Here is a 20,199-nt window from a genome sequence, read left to right on the forward strand (position 1 = left end):
TCCATCCATAGAGTGAAATAAATAATTTCACCATTTTAAACTCGTGTTCCACAAATGTCCAAGGCAAAGTCCGTCAAAAATTGAATCTTAAGAAAATTTATGTAGAGAATGGGATTTAGATTTGTGAGGATATATATAAAGACTGAAATAAATTTCCTAATGTTGTTAACAGGACTCGGCTTCAGGTGGCAGGAATTTTCTACTCTAAATACTGTCCAAATTTCCTTCGTATAAGAAAAGAGACAGAGAAAGCTATTTTTATATGTTGGTCACTTTTACTTCCCCCACCCTCCAAAAACATGTAAATAAATTCAAAGACTGTTTGGTGTCTGAGGCATGAGCTGAGCTCCCCCAGCTGTCATGGAGACCAGCTAGCCATCCATGCCTCTTTTGCCCTGACAGATCAACATGCTCCTCAACTTTCACATGGGAGAGAACTGCCCCTGCCCGGAGGAGATCCGCGAGGAGCTGTACGACTTCCACGAGGACCTTCTGGTGCACTGTGGTGAGCGGCTGCGAGATGAGCAAGAGCCCCAGCTTCCTTTATTAGAATGCTAGGGAGGGGTTGAGAAGTTACTCTTATGTCTGACCTTATGGTACCTATTGCTCAAAAGACACATGTCAGAAAAGGTACAGGAAGAGTCCCTGGCAGAATGGGAGACTGAAAACCCGTTTGCCTAGAAGAATCTTTGTGAGGATAAATAGAGGGAGTGGGAAGGTCTTTGTGTGGGGGGGTGGGGGGGTGGGGGGTGGGGGAGGTTGTGACTGATTCGCCACCATACCCAGTTCACTTACGGTGGTAATGAATGACATCATGCTCTTCCAGCCAAGCCAAGACTTTGATCCCTTTTCTTTTTAGCTATCATGATATTTTTAAAGTGGGTATCAGTGTTTTCTCTGAAGGATTCTAAGCCATGGTCCCCTACGTTGATGCATATCTGCTGATTTTTAAGTGGGTGGTGGCATTTATGATTCTTTTATATGGATAAATTGAGTAATATGTAGACAAAAGCTGAGCTTCTCATTTGAAATAATAAATGTTATAGTATTTCTAGAGACTCTAGAGTTCTCTTTAATATAGGTTAGAAAAAAGTAAAGCCTTGGAATTAAATTTATGTGATGTTCCGAGACACAGAAAATCATATATTTTAGCAACTATTTGAAAAACATAATGCAGATAAATATTCTTGGGAGGCTGCCTATAATCTCTTGAAAATGTTTCAGAAGGTTGGGGATTTGCTTTATTGTGTTCTTCTTAACTCTTAAGGTACTATTTGGGTCTGCACTCTGTTCTGTGACTTGCTAGGGGTTCCCTTGGAGGAAGAAGAAGAGGAGGAGGAAGACACTTCCTGGACAGGAAAACTGCGTGCTTTGGTGTATAAAATCAAGGGCTCACCCAAGCCAGAGAAGGAGCAACCAACAGAGCAAGAGGAGTGGTATCCTAGTAAGTACCACTGACTTTCAATCATGCTGCTCACAAATGCACACTCATCTGAGACTCAATCGAGGTAACTGGTTCTCTGACACATACGCTAAGACATGTGGCGGCTGTTTAATGCTAAAGCAAACATTGGGCATTGTGTTACTTGTTGATAGACAGTGTTAGGATTTTTATTCTCTGCCTTTCCTGTGATTCAAAGAATTCCCTTTTGGAATTTTCTGACACCTGAGAGATCAACTATTTGGTATCTTCTCTTGTTATCTGTCTACTTAGAAATCCTCACACAGATTCTGATCTTTCAACCTTTAAGTGTTGCTGATTTCTGTCACTTCTGTTTGCAGTTACCTAAGCAAGTAAAATTACTCCAACCAAAGAAATTAAACAATAGTGAAACAGGACGTATAAAAGAAAGTAAAGGTTTCTTTTTTCTCTAGTATGGTGTTGAGATTGCGACAGCCTGCGGTCTTTGACCTGTTCTTTAAAGATGGCAAGTATTGTCCCAATTCACTTCTCTCTTCTTTGCACAGTAGGTAACCTCAGCCATTTGACCCATGTTGCTTGACTGTCTCTAAATGAGTTAACATTTCAAGAGACAGATTGTCTGAATATTCTATGTAATCAATCTGCTCCTTGCTACAGAGTTGGCAAGTTTGTCATTTGTCTAGAGAAGAAGAAATGTCCCAGGTTCAATGTCATTGCTTTTCATCTTCTTCCCTGTTCCTGTCTATCTTGGAAGACACTTTCAGATCACCTACTAAAGAAATAGACTGTCACAATATGATAGGTGCGCCTGGGAATGCCACTTTGAGGGCTCACACATCTTATCACCCTCTCTATTAACCTTTCATCTTTGTCAGAATACCTCTGAGGGGAATAAATTATTCCCACTTATCAGTGAGATCTTTGAAGCCTCTGAGAGGATACATGGTAACATGACTCTGCCAATCCTGCTGAGTCCTATCCTAGCACCAAAGAAAGGTTTTGGCTTTGAGGGTGAGCCAACTGGATTGTAGAGCCAAAACATATACTAGAAATAAGTAAATAGAGACTCTCTTTGTGGTTACCACCAAAGAAGTACTGCAAATAGGTTGCATCGGCCTACATATCTCATATATCACCTGTTGAGAATTGATTCTAGAAGTGGATGCTTTTTTGGCAGAATGTTAGGAATACAGTTCCCACAAAGTGATCATGTCATATTAAGTGGATCAGGTCAGTCAGATGAAACCATTCATCATCTGCCTCTGTGGAGTCTCACACTGGGGATGGGTTCAAACACCATGGATTACTTCCTGTACAACTGCTCCTCTACGCTAAAGAAAGCAGAGCATCTTCTTTCTGCTTGGATAGAACATACACACCTGTCAGGCCTGTAACAGGGGGCTGCAGGGGTTCACCATGCTGTCCTCCTCTGACATGTGGATTTATGAGACATCCAAGTTTGTATCCTGAGTCTTCTAAGGTCCCAGAAATAAAGGAAATTGTCAATCAGTTCAAGTAACACTTGTTGTTATTATGTGGGCTCCCTGGAGAATGTCCCAAAAGCGTGCCTGGAATGATATTTTAAGATAAATTTTCGGAAGTTGTTTAATATGCCACTAGAGAATTATTTTTATTTGGATCATATGGAGACAATGTTTCTAAATGTACAGCTAACTGTAAAAATGGTTAGAATCCTATAAATTACTGACAGCTTGTTCATGTCACTACTTACATGACTTATCTTGACAAAATAATAAAAATTTAGGGGATTATAGTAAATTGACAATTTACCAAATATATCCACATATGCCAGTTATTAATGTTCCTAACAGATGTTAACTCTCCATTTTTTTGTTATTCAGTTGAGGGAAATAGGACTCAAAATAATCAAGAGATACTAGTTCAATGATTTTGCCTTACAGCTTTGATCCAGAATATTTTCCTGGTGACTGATTAGCACAAATCTGAGACTGCTAAATTAAGTGAAGCTATGACTTCACTCCAGGTGTCTGCTCTTCCCACAGTGCCATGCGGCCTCCTTCATCTGAGACTAATAACTCTTGCTAGTAGTCATTCATGATAAAAGTCGGGACTGAATGCCATTCAGAATTTTGACACTGAAAAGTCCATGATGCCAAAGATTTGAACTGGAAATTGTCCAGGAAGGTGGCGGCAACCCCTCCCCAAGATTCACTTCTAGAAGCTGTTGTTGTGGATCAGATGGGCTGAGTAAAGAGAGAACAAAAAGAGAGAACAAAACCGTACTGAAACTCATTTGAATGCTGCTAAGTAGTTCTGTGTTAGAGAGATTTGCTTAAATTAACTGCAAGCCAAGGCATCAGTGAAAACTGCTACAGTATTATCAAAGAGCTATATGATAATGAAATGATATAGCAGCTGCCCACCATACTAGGTCACATTTTTATGTCCCTGTCTGGCACATCCATAAGAGAGCCCTTGCATGCTAAGGCTGGATTGCAAACTCCAGTTTAAACAGAATTTCCTTAAATATAAATGTATAGCCGTGGCAACTGAGCTATTTCTCCAGAGGAGATCAAGCAGCTGTTTCTCTTGAGTTCTAAAGTTACAAAAATGAAAATCAGCTATCATATTTTACAAATGGAATGGAATGCATGTATGCCTTCTCCATGGGAGACGTTCTTTTCGTCTTCTCTCTATGAAGAAATATTCCAATGATATTATGCTCTCAAGCAATGCAAGCAAAGGAGACAGAAAACCCTGCTGACGTTAAAGACCTTGCATTGATCCTCTGTGATTCAGCTGTGGCAAGCAGTGTTAGGAACTGGATGTAGGAGTGGGTCTGTCTACAGGAGGCAAACTGCACTCTATTCTCGGTCTGTGCTGTGTGCACAAACTCTGCCTCTCACAGAGCTGAGCTGACATTCTCATCCCTGAGAAACACGTGCTTCCTCTGCTACTCTCCTGATAAAGACCAGCAGTGTCCCTAGAGATGATGACAAATCCATCAAGTCCCAGCACTGCTACTTGGGGAAGCTTGTACCTTGTCACTGAGTGGTCTAACAGCTCTAGGACAAAACTCTCTCCAGGAATACTACAGCTTGTTTATGAATACTGCTGCCAGAGAGAGTGTTCTTGTATTTACAATCAGAATAAGTCCTGGCCTCTGGGTACAAAGGAATGCCAAGTAAGATCACCATGTCACTGGTAGTGGCTCTGTGGATTGAGAATTTAGAAACTTTAGAAAATTAATCTAATGATGACTCAGGTAACATCATTAAACTCATTCTCTCCAAATAGCAGTTCCTTAAGACAGACAGACAGACACAAACACACACATACACACATGCACACACACACATACACACATACATGCACACACACACCACATACATACATACACACATACGCACACACACACACCACATACACACACATACATACAAACATACACAGCAGGGAGAGAGTCGGTCCTCCTCTGTGTAGTCTTTCTTCTAACTTTGTTCCCCTCTCTCCTGCCCCAATATATCATGTAAACTCCAATAGAACACACAGGACTTCCCTTTTATGTGGGGTTTTATTTACCTTTTCTCACTGAGTCTTAATGTGGAATTTTTTTTCTATATTCATTCCATTGACCTAAACATCTTTTTTACCTATAACTACAAATTAGTCCAGTTAAGGCTCACAAACATGGAAAGGTGTGTCCTTGGATATAAAGGTGGAATTGGGTGTGGATAGATAACTCTTCTAGTAATGAGACTGGGTTGTGATATTAAACTACAGACAAAAACACACTCCATGACCAGAGGAGGGCTTGGAAGTATTGGAAGAGTGTGAACAGTTAGATAAATAGGAAAGAAAAGCATTTTGTTGGAAATGCTGCTAAAAAATGCCAAAAGACAGGAAAGTTTGGGCTGAGTCCAGGCATGGCAGCAGGTTAGGGTGACTGGATTCTACAGGGCGCTGAATGGGATGTGGTGGGGGTGTGACACTGTGATCCAACACTGTGCCTCAAATGATTGCTAACAAAACTGAGTTCCTCAGTACAGCATTCTCATTTGCTGTATAAAGCTTGGCCCTAGAATTACGGAGATGGAGGGTTCAGCAGGCATGTGGCACTCACTTTACCCTGTGTTTATTGCTTCTCTCAATAACAATATACAGTGTGCAATCTCATTCCTATTTTATAGCTAAAGAAACTGAAGTAGAGACAAATTATCCAAACCACACATAGGTAGCATTAATCTTCATATTGATATTCCTATATGTAATAATTACATAGAAGCATCATGTCCCCAGTAAACAGTGACTGTGAAAGTTTCTTAAAACTAAATCCTTAGTTTGCGCGGCAATAGTGAGGTGGTTATGACATACAGGGCTCTGGAGTTAGGCAGCCTGGGCTTAAAATCTAGTTCGGCCTCAGTTCTGGAAGGTTGAACACATGGCAACTTTGTGCATCTGCTTTCTTATCTGTAAAATGAGAACAGATCAAATACCTCCCTCACTGGGTTACTACTATAAGAGCTAAGTTATTTAGTAAATGGAAAGTGTTTTAAAGTGTATCTAGCACAGTGATTAATATTGATTGGATTTGGCCCCTAGAATAGTTGGTGATTACCTACCACATTTCAGGCACCGTTCAGGGCACCAGTGAAATTTGTTTCAGCAAAGGTCAAGGATTTCACTTATCCCTGCTGCAGGGAGACATTGGAGCCATGGAAACAGAAATGCTCTGGGTGAAGCAACTTTGAAGGGAGGCAGACAGTATGATGTCTCAAATGATATTAGCAGGCTATGTACAAACATGGAATGTACAAATTCGTTGAAGGGAAAAGGAAAACACTGGTTACAGATGGGATTATAGATGCTGGTGAGCTAAACTTGGATCAGGAAATAGGTCGCTTTGGAGTGGAACCCAAATGATCACAGTAGTCCTTGAAAGGGACTGGGGATGGCAAAAGAGAACCAGAGAAACCCAGATATGAGAAGGACCCCGGGGCGGAACTCTGTGTTGGCTCCCTGTCAGGTGCTTTACAGTCACAGATACAAAACTCTGGGGCATATATAAGCAATGGCTGATTATGTGTTTTGGAGCTCGAGAAGAAAGTCTCGGAGATAGAAACTCTAGCATGTACTGAGTGAGTCCTTTGTACCTGGCACTGTTCCGGATGCTTCATGTCACCTCTCTTGACGTTTTCCTCACAACAAGCAATGACCTCCTGCCTCCCATTTTACACACATCAAGTATCTAGACCTGAGGAAAAATGATGGGTTCAAGTTGCCCAGTCCTCTGTCATTCTGTCTCGGCTTCATCGTCATTTTAGGTGTTTCTCTATGTTAGTCACTGCTCTATTGCTGTGAAGAGACACCATGACCAAGGCTACTTTAAAAGAAAGCATTTAATTGGGGGCTTGCTGACGGTTTAGAGTGTGAGTTCACTGCCGTCATGGAGGGGATCATGGTGGCAGACAGACATGGCGCTGGAGCTGCAGCCGAAAGCTTCCATGCTGATCCACAAGTTGGAGACAGAGAGAGCGAGACTGGGTTTGGTGTGGACTTTTGAAACCTCAAAACCCACTCCTAGTGACTCACCTTTTCCAACAAGCCACACCTCATCTTTCCCTACATAGTTCCACCAACTAAGGACCAGGCCTTCAAATACCTGAACCTCCTAGGACCGTTCTCTTTCACACGGCTACAGTTCCCTTCCCCCAGTCAGATCAGCAAACGCTCTCTGTCCCTCCTGTGCTCTTTTCTCTGTCGTATCATCATCGGTCATGTAATCGCCTGTACATTTTGAGAAAGTGATTATGAGGCCGGATGACTGATTTCAAAAACAACAGGCTAATTATCTCCTTATGATGGATGAGACCCCGGGGAGCTAGAGAGCGGTATCTGGCTGGAACGCTGGAAGGCAGTTTCACTGGTGGCTTGTAGTGCTGCTTCTGACACGGGAGAAGTACCCAAGGGGTGAGGAAAGCAGGGTGGGGTGAACAGGCTTGTTTTTACCCAGAGGTGTATGTATGAGGCTCTGACCAAGCTGGAAAACCATGTAAGACCCAAATTCGATCCCTGGAGCCCTTGGGCAAACGTTGGTGTGGTGATGTGTGCTTATACTATCAGCGGGGCAGAGTCAGTCTGGGCTCTGACACTATCTGGCCATCTTGTACTGGCCTACTTGACTAGTTCCAGGCCAGTAAGAGACCCTGTCTCAAAAAAACAAGGTGGAGAACACCCAGAGTTAGCTTCTGGCTTCAATGGGCATTCTTATGCACATGTACACACCCATATGTGCCCCCACACATGAATTCGTACATGTACACAAACACACATACACTCACAAGAAAACAGAGGACGAGAAACTTAGAGACAGATTTAGCAGATGTATACAGCAGTCAGATGACTGCACACAGTCAGCCAGGCCAGTGTGACTCGAACAGTTTCGTGGGGTCCACAGCTTGTTGCAACAGTCCAAAACCTCCACATCCCATTCTTAGCTCTCACGGCCCAGGATGCCTTAGCAGACCAGCTATTTATAAGAACCCACTTCCATTCATTAAAATGAAATGGTTCTATACTTAAACGAAAAGTAAAGTTGAGGAATAAGCTAGTGAGGGTCATGAGGATGGGGAAATGTAGTCACCGTCAAATCTGTCTTTTCTGTTCTTGTGTGAGGAGGAGGAGGATTGAATGTTAATGTTAATTAATTAATGTTAATTAATTAATGTTAATGTCCTTAGCACATTGCTGAACATACAGGAAATGCTAGAGAAACTATAGCTATTGTCCTTGCAATGAGAAGGGTGATGGCTAAGAAGAAGCTGAAACTCTCACCCTACTGCTAGGCTAAGGAAGCCAGCATAGACAAAAACAAACCTGCATGTCCCAGAAGCACGTGTCCCAGCTCTCCCTGTGGTCCAGTAACCCACATTAAGCATAGCGGTTTGCTTGTTACCCCAAGAACAATACCCAGTGTCTTCGCAGGCTTTTCTTGCATTTCAGACCACCTTGAAATGTCATTTTCAGTGATACCCCCACAGCACCCGTGCTCTCGTTAAATAAGGTAAACTGGTCCCAACTGTAGATCCTGGGTCAGAGAAACATTGCGGAAGCACAGATAAATTGGCCTGATGAATATTTCTAAAGTTAAGTCCTTGAAACCCATGGACTTCACTTTCCCAGGCCTTCCCCATCACTAAGCAGTAAATACTTGACTATGTTGTAAGTTTGACTTGAAGAAGCCCCAGGGCAGAGAGCACAGAGGACTCCAGTCCCTTCCCCAGGAAACCTGAGAAGCTGAGTGGAGAGTGCGTGACTGTGTCATGCTACCTCTGACAGACAATTCCCCCACACACACACCAACAGTCAGGACAGTCATCCCAAAGTCCAGAGAGTTCCCACTGCTCATGTCCTCCATGAAGGTGGTCAGTGGTGTGCACTGATAACGGCCACTTCCTGCCACCAGGAACTGCTAGAATTCTGAGATTTTGTTTTATTTCTTCAATCTCGGGTATTACTTGCAGGGAAAGCAAGCTAAATAACATTGAAATTGGGCACTCAAAGTGGTAGTAAAATTCTTGCTGCTCCCCCATTTAGGCCAGTGAAGCCATAGGCTTTCAGTTACTGCTTGAATAAGTTAGTGTCGCTTCTTCAAGAGCACAGCAAGCCACATAAACATATACTCTCAGAAGTAGGCAAAGGCACAGAAAGGTGGATGAATTGTCCTAAGACACACAGCTGGTCCTGCACAGTGCTCTTGTTACTGTGCTGCAATCTTCAAGAGTAATTTTATAGGGTGATTTTCTTTTATTGGTAAAGAAATTGAGGCTCTGAGAAAGAAATCTGACTAAGTGTCAGGAAAAGAACTAAAGCTTTATGGGTTTTAGGATTTTACATCTGAATCTATTTCATGACTTATTAAGAGAGTGTCTAGACAGTAGGCATAATATGAGTTTAAGGTACTAATAAAAATAACTATTTTCTGAGTGTTATGAAGGTTAGCAACTTGAGATGATAAAGTATAAGGAACAAATTCTGGCAGCCTGGGGCACCACCATTTGCCAACCATAATGTTAGATAAGTTCTTAGTCTCTGTGTGTGACTGTTTTCTTTGTATGTAAAAGGAAAATAACAAAGAAGGATTTAATGAAATAGTGCCGAGTTTAATGTTCTGATGCCTAGACGTTCACACACACCTTGGCTTTTGCCCTGAGTGAAAAAAAAAAAAAAAAAAAAGCATAGGCCATATGAACTTCCTTTCCATATTTATCATGGCAGTGCTTTTGGCAAACAAGAAGCAGAAAACCAAGTTTGGGGAAGCAGCCAGAGAGGGGCCACACTGACAGACCTCCCTCTGGAATTAGAGATGGAGCCAGCTGCTGTGATGGATTGATCCAGTAGCTGTGCTCACTCTTCCCACAGTCCTCTTATGCCAGTGTTGTTTTTAGACTAGCTGCCAGATACAGTCTGGACCTTAAATCCACTCCTTACCTACTCCAAAGGATGAGCACAATAACTTCTCTTGATTTTCTAATCAAGGATCCTGAGATCACCTTTGATTGATTGGAAAAGTTAGTTTTAAGCCCATCCATGATTCACCAGCGATGATTCTGGTGAAGTCAATAGAGCCCATGTTGAAATAAAGATGGGTCCTTGAGGAATATGACACAAAGGTAGAGAAGGACCCTGCACAGAACAGGAATGCTGCTAAGACAGAAGAATCGGGTGAGTTCTGCATGATGGTGTGTAGGGTGTGTCTATCAGCGGCAACATCGCCAACTACTCAGTGGTTGGTCTCAGTGGTGATGTGGGTTGTAATAGCTCTTGATGTTCAGAGGTAGAGGCAGAACAGGCTGCATGAAAGACCTAGTGAGCACCGTATATGATCTCTGTGTTGCCCATCAATCCATAACAGCTCTACAATGGGTGTTCCCTGTGCTTGATGATAGTTCTAGCTTGGCCTTATGCTCTGGGCCAGTTAAATAGAGTTCTCGGCTTTGTCAACAACCTGACAGACTCTTAGCCTCAAAAAGGAGTTCTAAAAATATCCTCCACCAAGACCTAGAATCGGTCACAGTAAACAAGCTTCCTAGCTGCTTCTGCAGCAAGCTACCATAAGCCTGCCAGCACTACACCCAGGACAAACTTATTATCTTAGTTTCAGAAGTTACAAGACTAAAGTGACTGAGCAGGATTACATTCTTGGAGCGTCATTTCTTGCTTTTTCCATCATCTAGAGGACCACTGCATTCTTTGGGTAGTGAATGGCTCCTCTAGGACCCCTGCCTCTTCCATTCTTTTCTGACTCACTTGCCTCTTCTCTCAAAGACTCTTGTCATGAAATGAACCCCTAAGCCATCCACAATAATAATTTCTTTGGCTCAAAATCCTCTTCTTAGTCACATCTGCAGAGTCCCTTTCGATGTGTAAGGTAACAAAACTTCTGCAAATTTGAATATGGATATCTTTTCACACTTAGAGATCCACTGTTCAATCTAGGAACAGTAGGAAAGAAGAAAACAGAGTTCCAAATACCATTAGTACCACCATCACTGCCACAGCCCCTCAAGCTGGGGACCTACAGAGGCTGCTGTCAAATGCTGCAATAGTAGATTACTAACACCTATCTTTTTGCTTTTGTAATTGAAAATAGATTTTTTTTCATACACTATACTCTGATTATGGTTTCCTCCCAGTTTCTCCCCCACGTCCCCACCCAACCAAATCTGCAGCCTTTCTTTAGAATACAAACAGGCATCTTTTAGTTGGAAATTATCCACACCGGTTCACACATCCAGGTTGTCTACAGCATGTCACACACTGGCCTACAATCCCCTGGAATTTTAAAATAGGTGTACGTTGTTTAAATGCACACGATTTTCTTTTTCCATTGTACTGTGAACATTATAAATCATTTTCTGAGTTTAACCTAAGTACAGTGCAGTTTTGTTTATTTCTTTTCCTCAATGTGATTGGATTTTTTTTCCTTCCACGTTGACCCAGATTTAAGAATACCCACAGACTTTTAGCAGCACAGGTGTGGGATTTGCTTTGCCAGTAGCCAACATCTACCCTTTGATAATAAGCATGTAGTTCATCGAGCGAAGAGCATTTGACTCGTTACCTAAATTTAGAGAGAAAGGAAAAGATACATCCTGAGAAAGATGTGAACGGTCCAAATTCCTGCAGCCTTAGCATCAAACATGCACTGTGAGAGCAAATGACCCTTCTTCTGTGGTCGCTGGCACTGGGAGCTGGTCATCTGACTACTTGTGGCAAAAGGGAGTTTTCCTGTAAGGGTCGCATGTGAATGGTTTAGAGTTCTGAAGTCAAAGAAGCAGGCTATAAAATAACTGGTGGGGGCAGTAAACAGCTGAATCAGACACTCCCAAATGGATACACCAAGTCAAGCTCTAATGGGAAGGCACTCTAACCGTGTTTTTGTGCAGAACATATGACTAGTCCAAAACTCTGGGGGTAAAGAAGCCACCGTCTTCTAAGATGTCCCCTAGCAATCAAGTCATTCTAAGCAATACAGTACATTCAGCATATTGCCGTTCTGCGTTAGTTTGAATAGTCATTTTAAAGGTGGCATGTAAGTCATAGATTTAAGAAAATTGCCTATCTACAATTACACTAATTACAAAAATTGAGTGAATTAGAATATTAATAATAATAATCTCATTGGGGAAATCAGTACACAACTCACTTCGCTCAATGTTTTGTTTGACAGTTTGCTTTGTTCTGCTCATCACAAAACAGAGGCTTAGTTACATATCTTCCCTTGTTCCTCCATCCTGTTCTTGGAATAAGTATTATTGTTTTCTAAAAGTTCCATGAGATGAATCACTGGATGCACTTGGCAGCATCCTCTTGAAGTAATGGAAATCTGAAGTCTAAGCGGTTCTGATGAAGACTTTATTTTTATTTTATTTTACTTATTAAATTGTTTTTTAATGTCTGACAATTCCACTCACATATACAATGAAATAAAAAGCATATTCACCCTATCTCCTTCTCCCTACTCCCCCGCATATCCCCCACCATGTCTCCCAACTAATTTCATTTTTTTTCTTTTTTCTAGAGATTTATTTTTAATTTTGCAAATGTGTATGTCTTTGTGTTGATATATGAACCTAAGTGCCAGTGCTCACAGGTGCCATGGGAATCAGATACCCCTAAATCTGGAGTTACAGGTGGCTCTGAGCCACCCAATCTGAGTGCTAAGAGCTGAGCTCAGGTCTAGCACATGAGCAGCAAGTGCTCCCAACCATTGAGACATCTCTCTGTAACTCCCCTCTTTTTTCCTTTCTTTTATGTTTTTGGGGGGGTGTTGTTCTTTGTTTTGTTTTGTGTTGTGTTGTGTTGTGTTGTGTTGTTTTGTTTTGTTTTAGAAAGCTCACAAAGTCCAATTAGTGCTGCCTTTAGATCCATGGGCTTAGGGCCACCCACTGGAGCACAGGAAAATTACCAGTGGGAACACCCGCAGAAAAGAATGATTCTCCCTTCTCCGGCAGCAATCAACTGGTAGTGAGTCCTCATTAAGGAGCAGAGCCTGGAGTATACCTCCCCTGTCTATGCCAGAACTGAGGCTTGGTGCTTAGATTTAGAGCAGATCACCACAGCTGTGTGAGCTCCTGCTGGTGACAGCCCTGTCATGTCTTGAAGACATTTCACTGCACTCTTCCTCATCCTCTCCTTCTCCCCTCCTTCACCACCCCATGACATTTCCCAAACCACGGTGCAGTGGCGGAGTAGTCAATAAAAATATCCCAGTTAGGGCTGAGCACTTAGTCTCTCCTTTTGAGCACTTTTAAGAGTCACTAATCTCTGCATTCACTACTGGCCATGGAAAAAGAAAGCTTCTCTGACCAAGCTAGAGCAGTCCAGGTTTATGGGTGTGTAAGCATAAATATTTAGAAACTGATTTGGCAATATGCCCAAATTCCTTGCATGTATTATTGAATTTCTTCAGCTAAGGTCCTATGAGCAATAATCGTGTCTTGAAATTCTTCCATAGAGGCACTGAACTCAATCTTCGACACCTAGCAAATCCCCATAAAATAACATTTGATTATGAAGCTAATTTAGAAGTGACACACAGGAGGCAACTTGGTTTTTAGCTAAGGAAAGTCAGAAACATGACATATACCCTGGCTCCTGAATGCTCACCACAGTGAAACTCCTGCAGCTCATGCCATGGCTTCTGTGACTGCTGAGACCATCTGCACTGATGAAGATACCCTGATGTGGAGGTTGAAGAATTAAGCTTCCCCATCCCACCTGCAGTCTGCCCATTCCTTGTGTGCCCCACGAGGGCTACAGGACCAGCCAAATAAAGTCATGCAGCTACTGCATAACACAGGCACAGCCCTCCCTTCACTGAAGATGACTGGTCTTACACCCAAACTTAGCCCAGTGAAGGCAAAAACTTTGAGGACCCTTCGAGTTAGCAGGCAGCACTGTAGGGCCCTTAACTTCCAGGATTCGATTTTCAAAATAGTCATCCGTTAATCCTCACTCTGTTTCTCAGTGCGAGGAGTCCTACTTTCATGCACTTATCGCTAATCCACCCAGAAGGGAGCAGTGGAACAGCCTTCACCATAGCTGACTGGTGAAGGGCTCTACTCACTAATCAGAATCACACAGCCTGGTGGAGTGGGCTTCACCCAAGCTGGAGAGAAAGCTTTACTTTCTAGGGATAGCCTTTATTTCATAATAGACCCTGTCTACCCAGCAATGGGTGTCAAAGTATTTGGTCTTGGGATTCTATAGATTCCTATTACATAGAGTCTTACAGCTCTAACCTAGGCTGTATACATCTATCAGTGTTTACTTACTTAAAAATTAAAGCTGCAATATTTTGTAATATTACTAATTCATCTAAAATAATTATAATATACAGCTACATATTTAACAACATATTTCCATAAAAATAGTTCAATTTTCTTTTGAAAATAGCTAAAGAAATAATATGCTTTTTATAAATTTATTATCTGAAAGGCAGCTGGGTTCTCATATGACATAAAGTGGGGAAAATGGCCTCAAATATAAATATGATTGGGAGAGAGCTAATAATTCTATAGCTTATTGGTGCACTTGTGGAGAGTCTTTCCTAGTGACTGAATAGTAGATTCTCAAAAGTTACTTGATATATATGGAAATTCAAATAATTGTTATGCTTTATTACATAATTGACAGCTACCATAAAAGGGAGAGCTAATTTTTTAAGAGGGTAGCCCCTGATTGATGACAACAATCCAGTGGAAAGCCATACATCTAAGAATATAGGGGCAACATAAATTGAACTTCATGGGTTTGAGAGAGAGAGAGAGAGAGAGAGAACAAGGTTTTGTAGGTAAGGATGTGGGCATAGATCTAGAAATAGTTAGAGGATGGGGTAAATAAACCCAAAACATATCATACCTCAGCTGAAATAAATGCCATCATAGATTGTTGGTTGGTGCTGCTACATATTTTGTTGTAGTTACATGCATTGTTTTATGGAAATCATTATTTCCTTGAGTAATACAGATTTATCAGCTGTTGACACCGTTCATTATAAAATATTTTCAAATCACATTTGCTAATATCAGTAATTTAATCAGGGGATCTTTAAGTGTTGAGAAGCTGTCAAAGCTCACAGTGCAGATAAACGTTTGCCAGAATTCTGGTTTTCATCTGAAATTCAAATTTCCTTATTTTCAGTAAATACTAGCATTTAAAAGTGAAAAACTTATTTCTTTTTGAAGAAATTAGTTTTCCAAGATCAATTATCCACAGGTTGTTTTCCTTCTCATTTAAATGGCATGCCAGCAGACAGGAGGCTAGTTTAGCTGGTAACTCAATCACATGCAAATGTTTTTCCTCAAGAAAGGAAAACATTGAGTGCTGATGTACAGCTTTGTGCTTAACACCATTGTGTCTCCAGGGTTAAATGGTCATCTTGAAAGTTTTATTGATAAGATTCTTAGCTCTTCATTTAAGACATTCCCATGTAAAATTGACTGTTTTCCCAGGCAGGTGATAAGGAATATGGTTAAGTCTTGCTGCTATCTCTGTTTTCATAAGCTAGCACTTTTGACTATTGTTTCTTCTCTACCATCAGAGCCAATGTATATATAATTAAAACAGTAAATAATATCTTTGAAGTGTTATGACCTTCCAAACTGCCTAAACAATTCTGAGCCCTTAATCTGTAAACTTTCACAACTACCATTATTTATAGTATTAATAGTTAATGTTTATTAGTATGTTCCCAGCATTGTTTATACACTGATTATTTTAATTTTCATGTATTCAGATATGCAGAAGACCTAACACAGTAAAGAAAGCATATTTTTTGAATATAGATTTTGTATTATTTTTGGTATTTTTATACATAAGTAATATATTTATATTTACACCTCTCCCTTTCCCCCTCAAACTTCTCCTGTACCCCATACTCTCTCCCAACTTCATGCTCTCCTTATTATTATTATTATTATTATTATTATTATTATTATTATTTATGCATACATGTGTATTTCTGAATACAACCTGCTGAGTCCATTTATTTTCTTATATGTACCTTATATGTTTCTTATATGTACCTGTGTCTAGGGCTGACTACTTGGGGATTGGAGATTCTATCAGGGGACTTGTCCCTAGTAAAAACTTAATCTCCCTCTCTCTATAACCAGTAATTTACCTGTATGCTTCATCTAGGGTGGAGCTCCATGAGCCTGCCCCATTCATGTTGGCATGTTGACTGATACTGTCATCATTCAGGTCTTGTTTAGGCAACCATACTGTTGAGAGTTCATGGGAGCAGCTTTCCTGTTATATATAAAAGGCACTACTTAACAGAAGATATTTTTGTCCTCTGGCTCTCCCAACCTTTCTGCTCCCTCTTCTGTTATATCCCTGGGACCTAGATGTAGAGGTTGTACTATAGATGTATCATTTAGGGTTGGCACCCACAGAATTCTCTGCCTCTTAACCCGTTGTGACTTTTGTAATAGTATCCATCTGCTACAAGAATAATTTTCTCTGATGAAGGGAATGAGCAACATATCTGAAGGAATAAAGATAAATATTTAGAGTATATTTGGATATTATACTGTTTAAGAAAGTGGCAGTCGTAGGTTTTCCTCTAGGGACCATGACCTTAGCAGGAATGAGTAATTGGCTTTGCTTATAGTACTGAGAATGAATTCCTTTCTACTGTGCGGGTCTGCAGTCCAATTATATGGCTCTTGGTTATCCCTAACATATAAGTGCCATTATTGCACCCTGTGGGATATCTTGTCGCGCTCATTGTTGTGGATCACAGGCTTTATAGCTAAGTAGGACGATTGCTTGTTTGTCTCCTTTGGCAGTTTGCACAGCACCTTCTAGAAATAGGAGAACCGGTCTTCAGGAAGGAGGCTTCCAAGTCAGCATGAGCTCCGTTGCTCCAGGTCCCATGTCCAAAGTATGTGGTATCTTCACCATTAGGGTCTACCTTCAAGTTCCGGGGAGGAACCAAGAACAGTGACCTCTCTCTCTCTCTCTCTCTCTCTCTCTCTCTCTCTCTCTCTCTCTCTCTCTCTCTCTCTGTGTGTGTGTGTGTGTGTGTGTGTGTATGTGTGTATGGGGTGTGTATTGGGGGGGTGTATGTGGGGTGGGGGGGTTGTGTGTGGTGTATATTGTGTGAGGGGTGTATGTGTATGGGGTGTATATGTGTGTGGGGTGTTGGGAGGGTGTATGTGTGTGTGGGGTGTGTGTGTGTGTGTGTGTGTGTGTGTGTGTGTGTATGTGTTATGTGTGTTCTGTCCTATATATAGCCTATACAGTTTGGGAAGTCTCTTGGACTCCCTGACCAACAACTCAGACAAAGCCAGGTTAAGGAAATGCTAACATTTATTTGGTTTCATGACTGCAAATTTCCTATTGCAAAAGAAGCTGACTTGAGCTGATGATTCTACCTGATCATGGCTTCTCCTATGTGGCAGGGACTGTGATGCTGTGTGTTATTTCTGTGGAAGATCTGGCCATTTACGATGAGAAGTTCATACCAGAGTGCACGCTTTAAAGGAAGTACTATTTATAGGACTATACAACTTGTATCAGGTGCAAGAGTTTCTGCAGTTTTGCATATTTCCTTTGTTCTTACTATCTTAACTAGAAGAAATAAGAATAGATGCACCTGGGAAACGTTTCTTTTTCAATTTTAATTTTTAATAATGTTTTATACAATATATTTTTGTCATGTTCTTTTCCCTCCCTTAACTCCTTCCAGATCCTACCCACCTCCCTACCCACCTCTCAAACAGTGGAAAACAACAAAAAGCAAAACAAAAAAGAAAAGAAAACCAAAATAGACAAACAGCTGAACAAAACAAAAGAAAATCAGTAAGACAAAAAATAACACAACAAAAAAACAAACACAAAAAGGCAAGAATTCTGGTTTGTTTTTTTTTTTTTACCAACTACTCTCAGTATGGGGCCTGTCCTGGAATGGGGGTGATATTTCCAGTGGCATTCCCTTGAAGAAACCTAACTTTCCCTTTCCAGCCTTTAATTACAGAAAGTTCCTTGGCTGTGGGTGGGACTTTGCATCCACTCCGCTTTCTCAGTGCCGGGGTTTTATCTGGTTGGAACCTGTGCCGGTCTCATGAGTGCTGTTACACTCTTTGTGAGTTTATATGTACATCAGCCCTGCTGTGTCTGGAAGATGCTGTTTTCTTTGAGTCATCTGTCACCTCTGGCTCTTACAGCATTTCTGCCTTCTCTTCCACATGGGTCCCTGAGCCTTGAGTGGGGTAGTTAATTTTAAAAAATGGTCCATTTTAGACTGAGTGCTTCAAAGCCTCTCACACTCTGTGCAGCTCCCAGTTGTGGATCCCTTTCATTACCATCTACTGCAAGAAGAGGCTTCTCTGATGAGGGCTGAGCAAGGCACTGATCTGTGGGTATATGTCGTTAGGCTCCATTTCGTTGCAACATTCCTTTAGCAGAATTATAGTGGTAGGTATTTCTCTAGGCCCATGACCTGTCTAATCTAAGGTTCTTGGGCTCTTTAGCCACGTCAGGTAGGGGCTCCATCTCACAGAGTGGCCCTTAAGTCCGTCTAAAAAGTGACCATTCACATATCATTGTGTCACTGTTGCACCAGGATATCCTGCAGTCTTGTAGGGCTCAGGGTTTGTATCTTAGTGATACTGATAATGACTTTCCTCCTCTGGTAGTATCAGTGCCACGAATTCCTGACTGCATCAGGAATGAACATTCTCTCTAGAGTCCAGCTTGATTTTTCCACGTTTGATGACACAAGTTAAGTTGCACCTTCAGCAACAGGTTCTTCCCTTTGGGTTATAGAGTCACTAACAGACTTAGTAATAGTCTGTGACATTTGGGGATGTCACGGGGCAGGGGAGGAGGGAGGTTCGGGGCTTGTGGAATCACTTTGCCAATGATGCAACAGGGAAATAGTTTGTTGAGAAAAGCCCAACACAGCCCATTAATAATAGCTTATCCTCCCCCCAGATGGTACAGATGCTAACAGGTATTACTGCTAAGTCCCTGCTAAGCAAGACGCTTTAAGTTTTTGAGAGCTTCATACATGAATATTTATCTACACCACTCACACTCACTTCCTCTCTCACCTCAAACTTTTCCTAGGCCCTCTCTCCCAAATTCATGGTCTCTTCTTTAATTATTATTTTACACACATACACACAGAGAGAGAGAGAGAGAGAGAGAGAGAGAGAGAGAGAGAGAGAGAGAGGGAGGGAGGGAGGGAGGGAGGAAGAGAGAGAGAGAGAGGGAGAGAGAGAGAGAGAGAGAGAGAGAGAGAGTACCCTCTCTCTACCATTTAGTGTCACTCATACGTACTTTTTGCTTATTACATGTACATGACCACTTGAGGTTGGACATCCTATACAGGAACTCATTTCTGGAGAAAACTAATCCTCCCTCTCCCTGCAGATACTGACTACCCGAAGCTCTTCATCTAAGGATGGGACCGTGTGGAATTTCCCTTGTCGTTGGCATGTCAGCTGGTGTTGTGATTATGCTGGTGGATATTTCATAGTTATATTTTCCCTGTCGTGCCTAGTCTATCTACTAATAGACTTCCTGAACATCTGGCTCTTAGGATCTTTCCAAAACCTCTCCCATGATATTCCCTGAGCCTTGGGTGTAGGGTCAGCAAGATCTTTTAACTGCGCTTCTCTCTAGCCTGTGTATCCTTTTTTTTTCAATTATTTCAATTTATGTCTCCTGCCTGAACCTGAAACACCCACAGGGTTGATAGACACAGCAGTAAGCTAAATTAATCCTTTACATCTAGATCTTTTAGAGCTTTGGTGACTAAGTTCTATTTTTATAGCCTATGGTAGAGCCAAGAGTGTATGTGGAGCAGACATCTGCTATGTATAGTAATGTGGAGTAGAAAACTTAACTATTGGAAAGGACACAGACTACAGAAGGCGTCCATCTGAGTGCGTTCCTCCTAATCCTTTCACTGGTGGACTGGATGTCTTTAGTTGTCCTCTTAGCTCTGGTTTTATCACCTGGCCTGAATGAAGGATCTGGAACAACCCATACCCTCCAGGAGTGTGATGCAGGTTTGAGATCTGATCTGGACACAATTATGGTTTTTAATCAGTGTTTCTCTCCACTGTTGTGGAATCTTCTGAAACTGTATATGCAATGAAGGGGTGAAAATTGCCTACCCAGCTGTCCCGGCATGTCTCCTTTCGCCTCCTGAACTTAGATTAGCCTGTGCCTCTTAGTTTCTTCCCAAAGCAAAGCTAGTCAGCAGTTATCCG

General features: G+C 41.6%; 1 protein-coding gene across 1 annotated transcript in view; it reads left to right on the forward strand.

Moving 5' to 3' along the window:
* Positions 1-20,199, forward strand: part of Ryr3 (ryanodine receptor 3) — a 429,760-nt gene that overhangs the window by 253,435 nt on the left and 156,126 nt on the right. The window contains exons 41-42 of the mRNA XM_038331390.2: positions 403-505; positions 1,307-1,444. Coding sequence (XP_038187318.2) covers positions 403-505; positions 1,307-1,444 — 241 coding nt within the window. The remainder of the gene's footprint in view (positions 1-402; positions 506-1,306; positions 1,445-20,199) is intronic.

This window comes from Arvicola amphibius, chromosome 5 (assembly GCF_903992535.2).
Source record: "Arvicola amphibius chromosome 5, mArvAmp1.2, whole genome shotgun sequence".
NCBI classification, from domain to species: Eukaryota; Metazoa; Chordata; class Mammalia; order Rodentia; family Cricetidae; genus Arvicola; species Arvicola amphibius.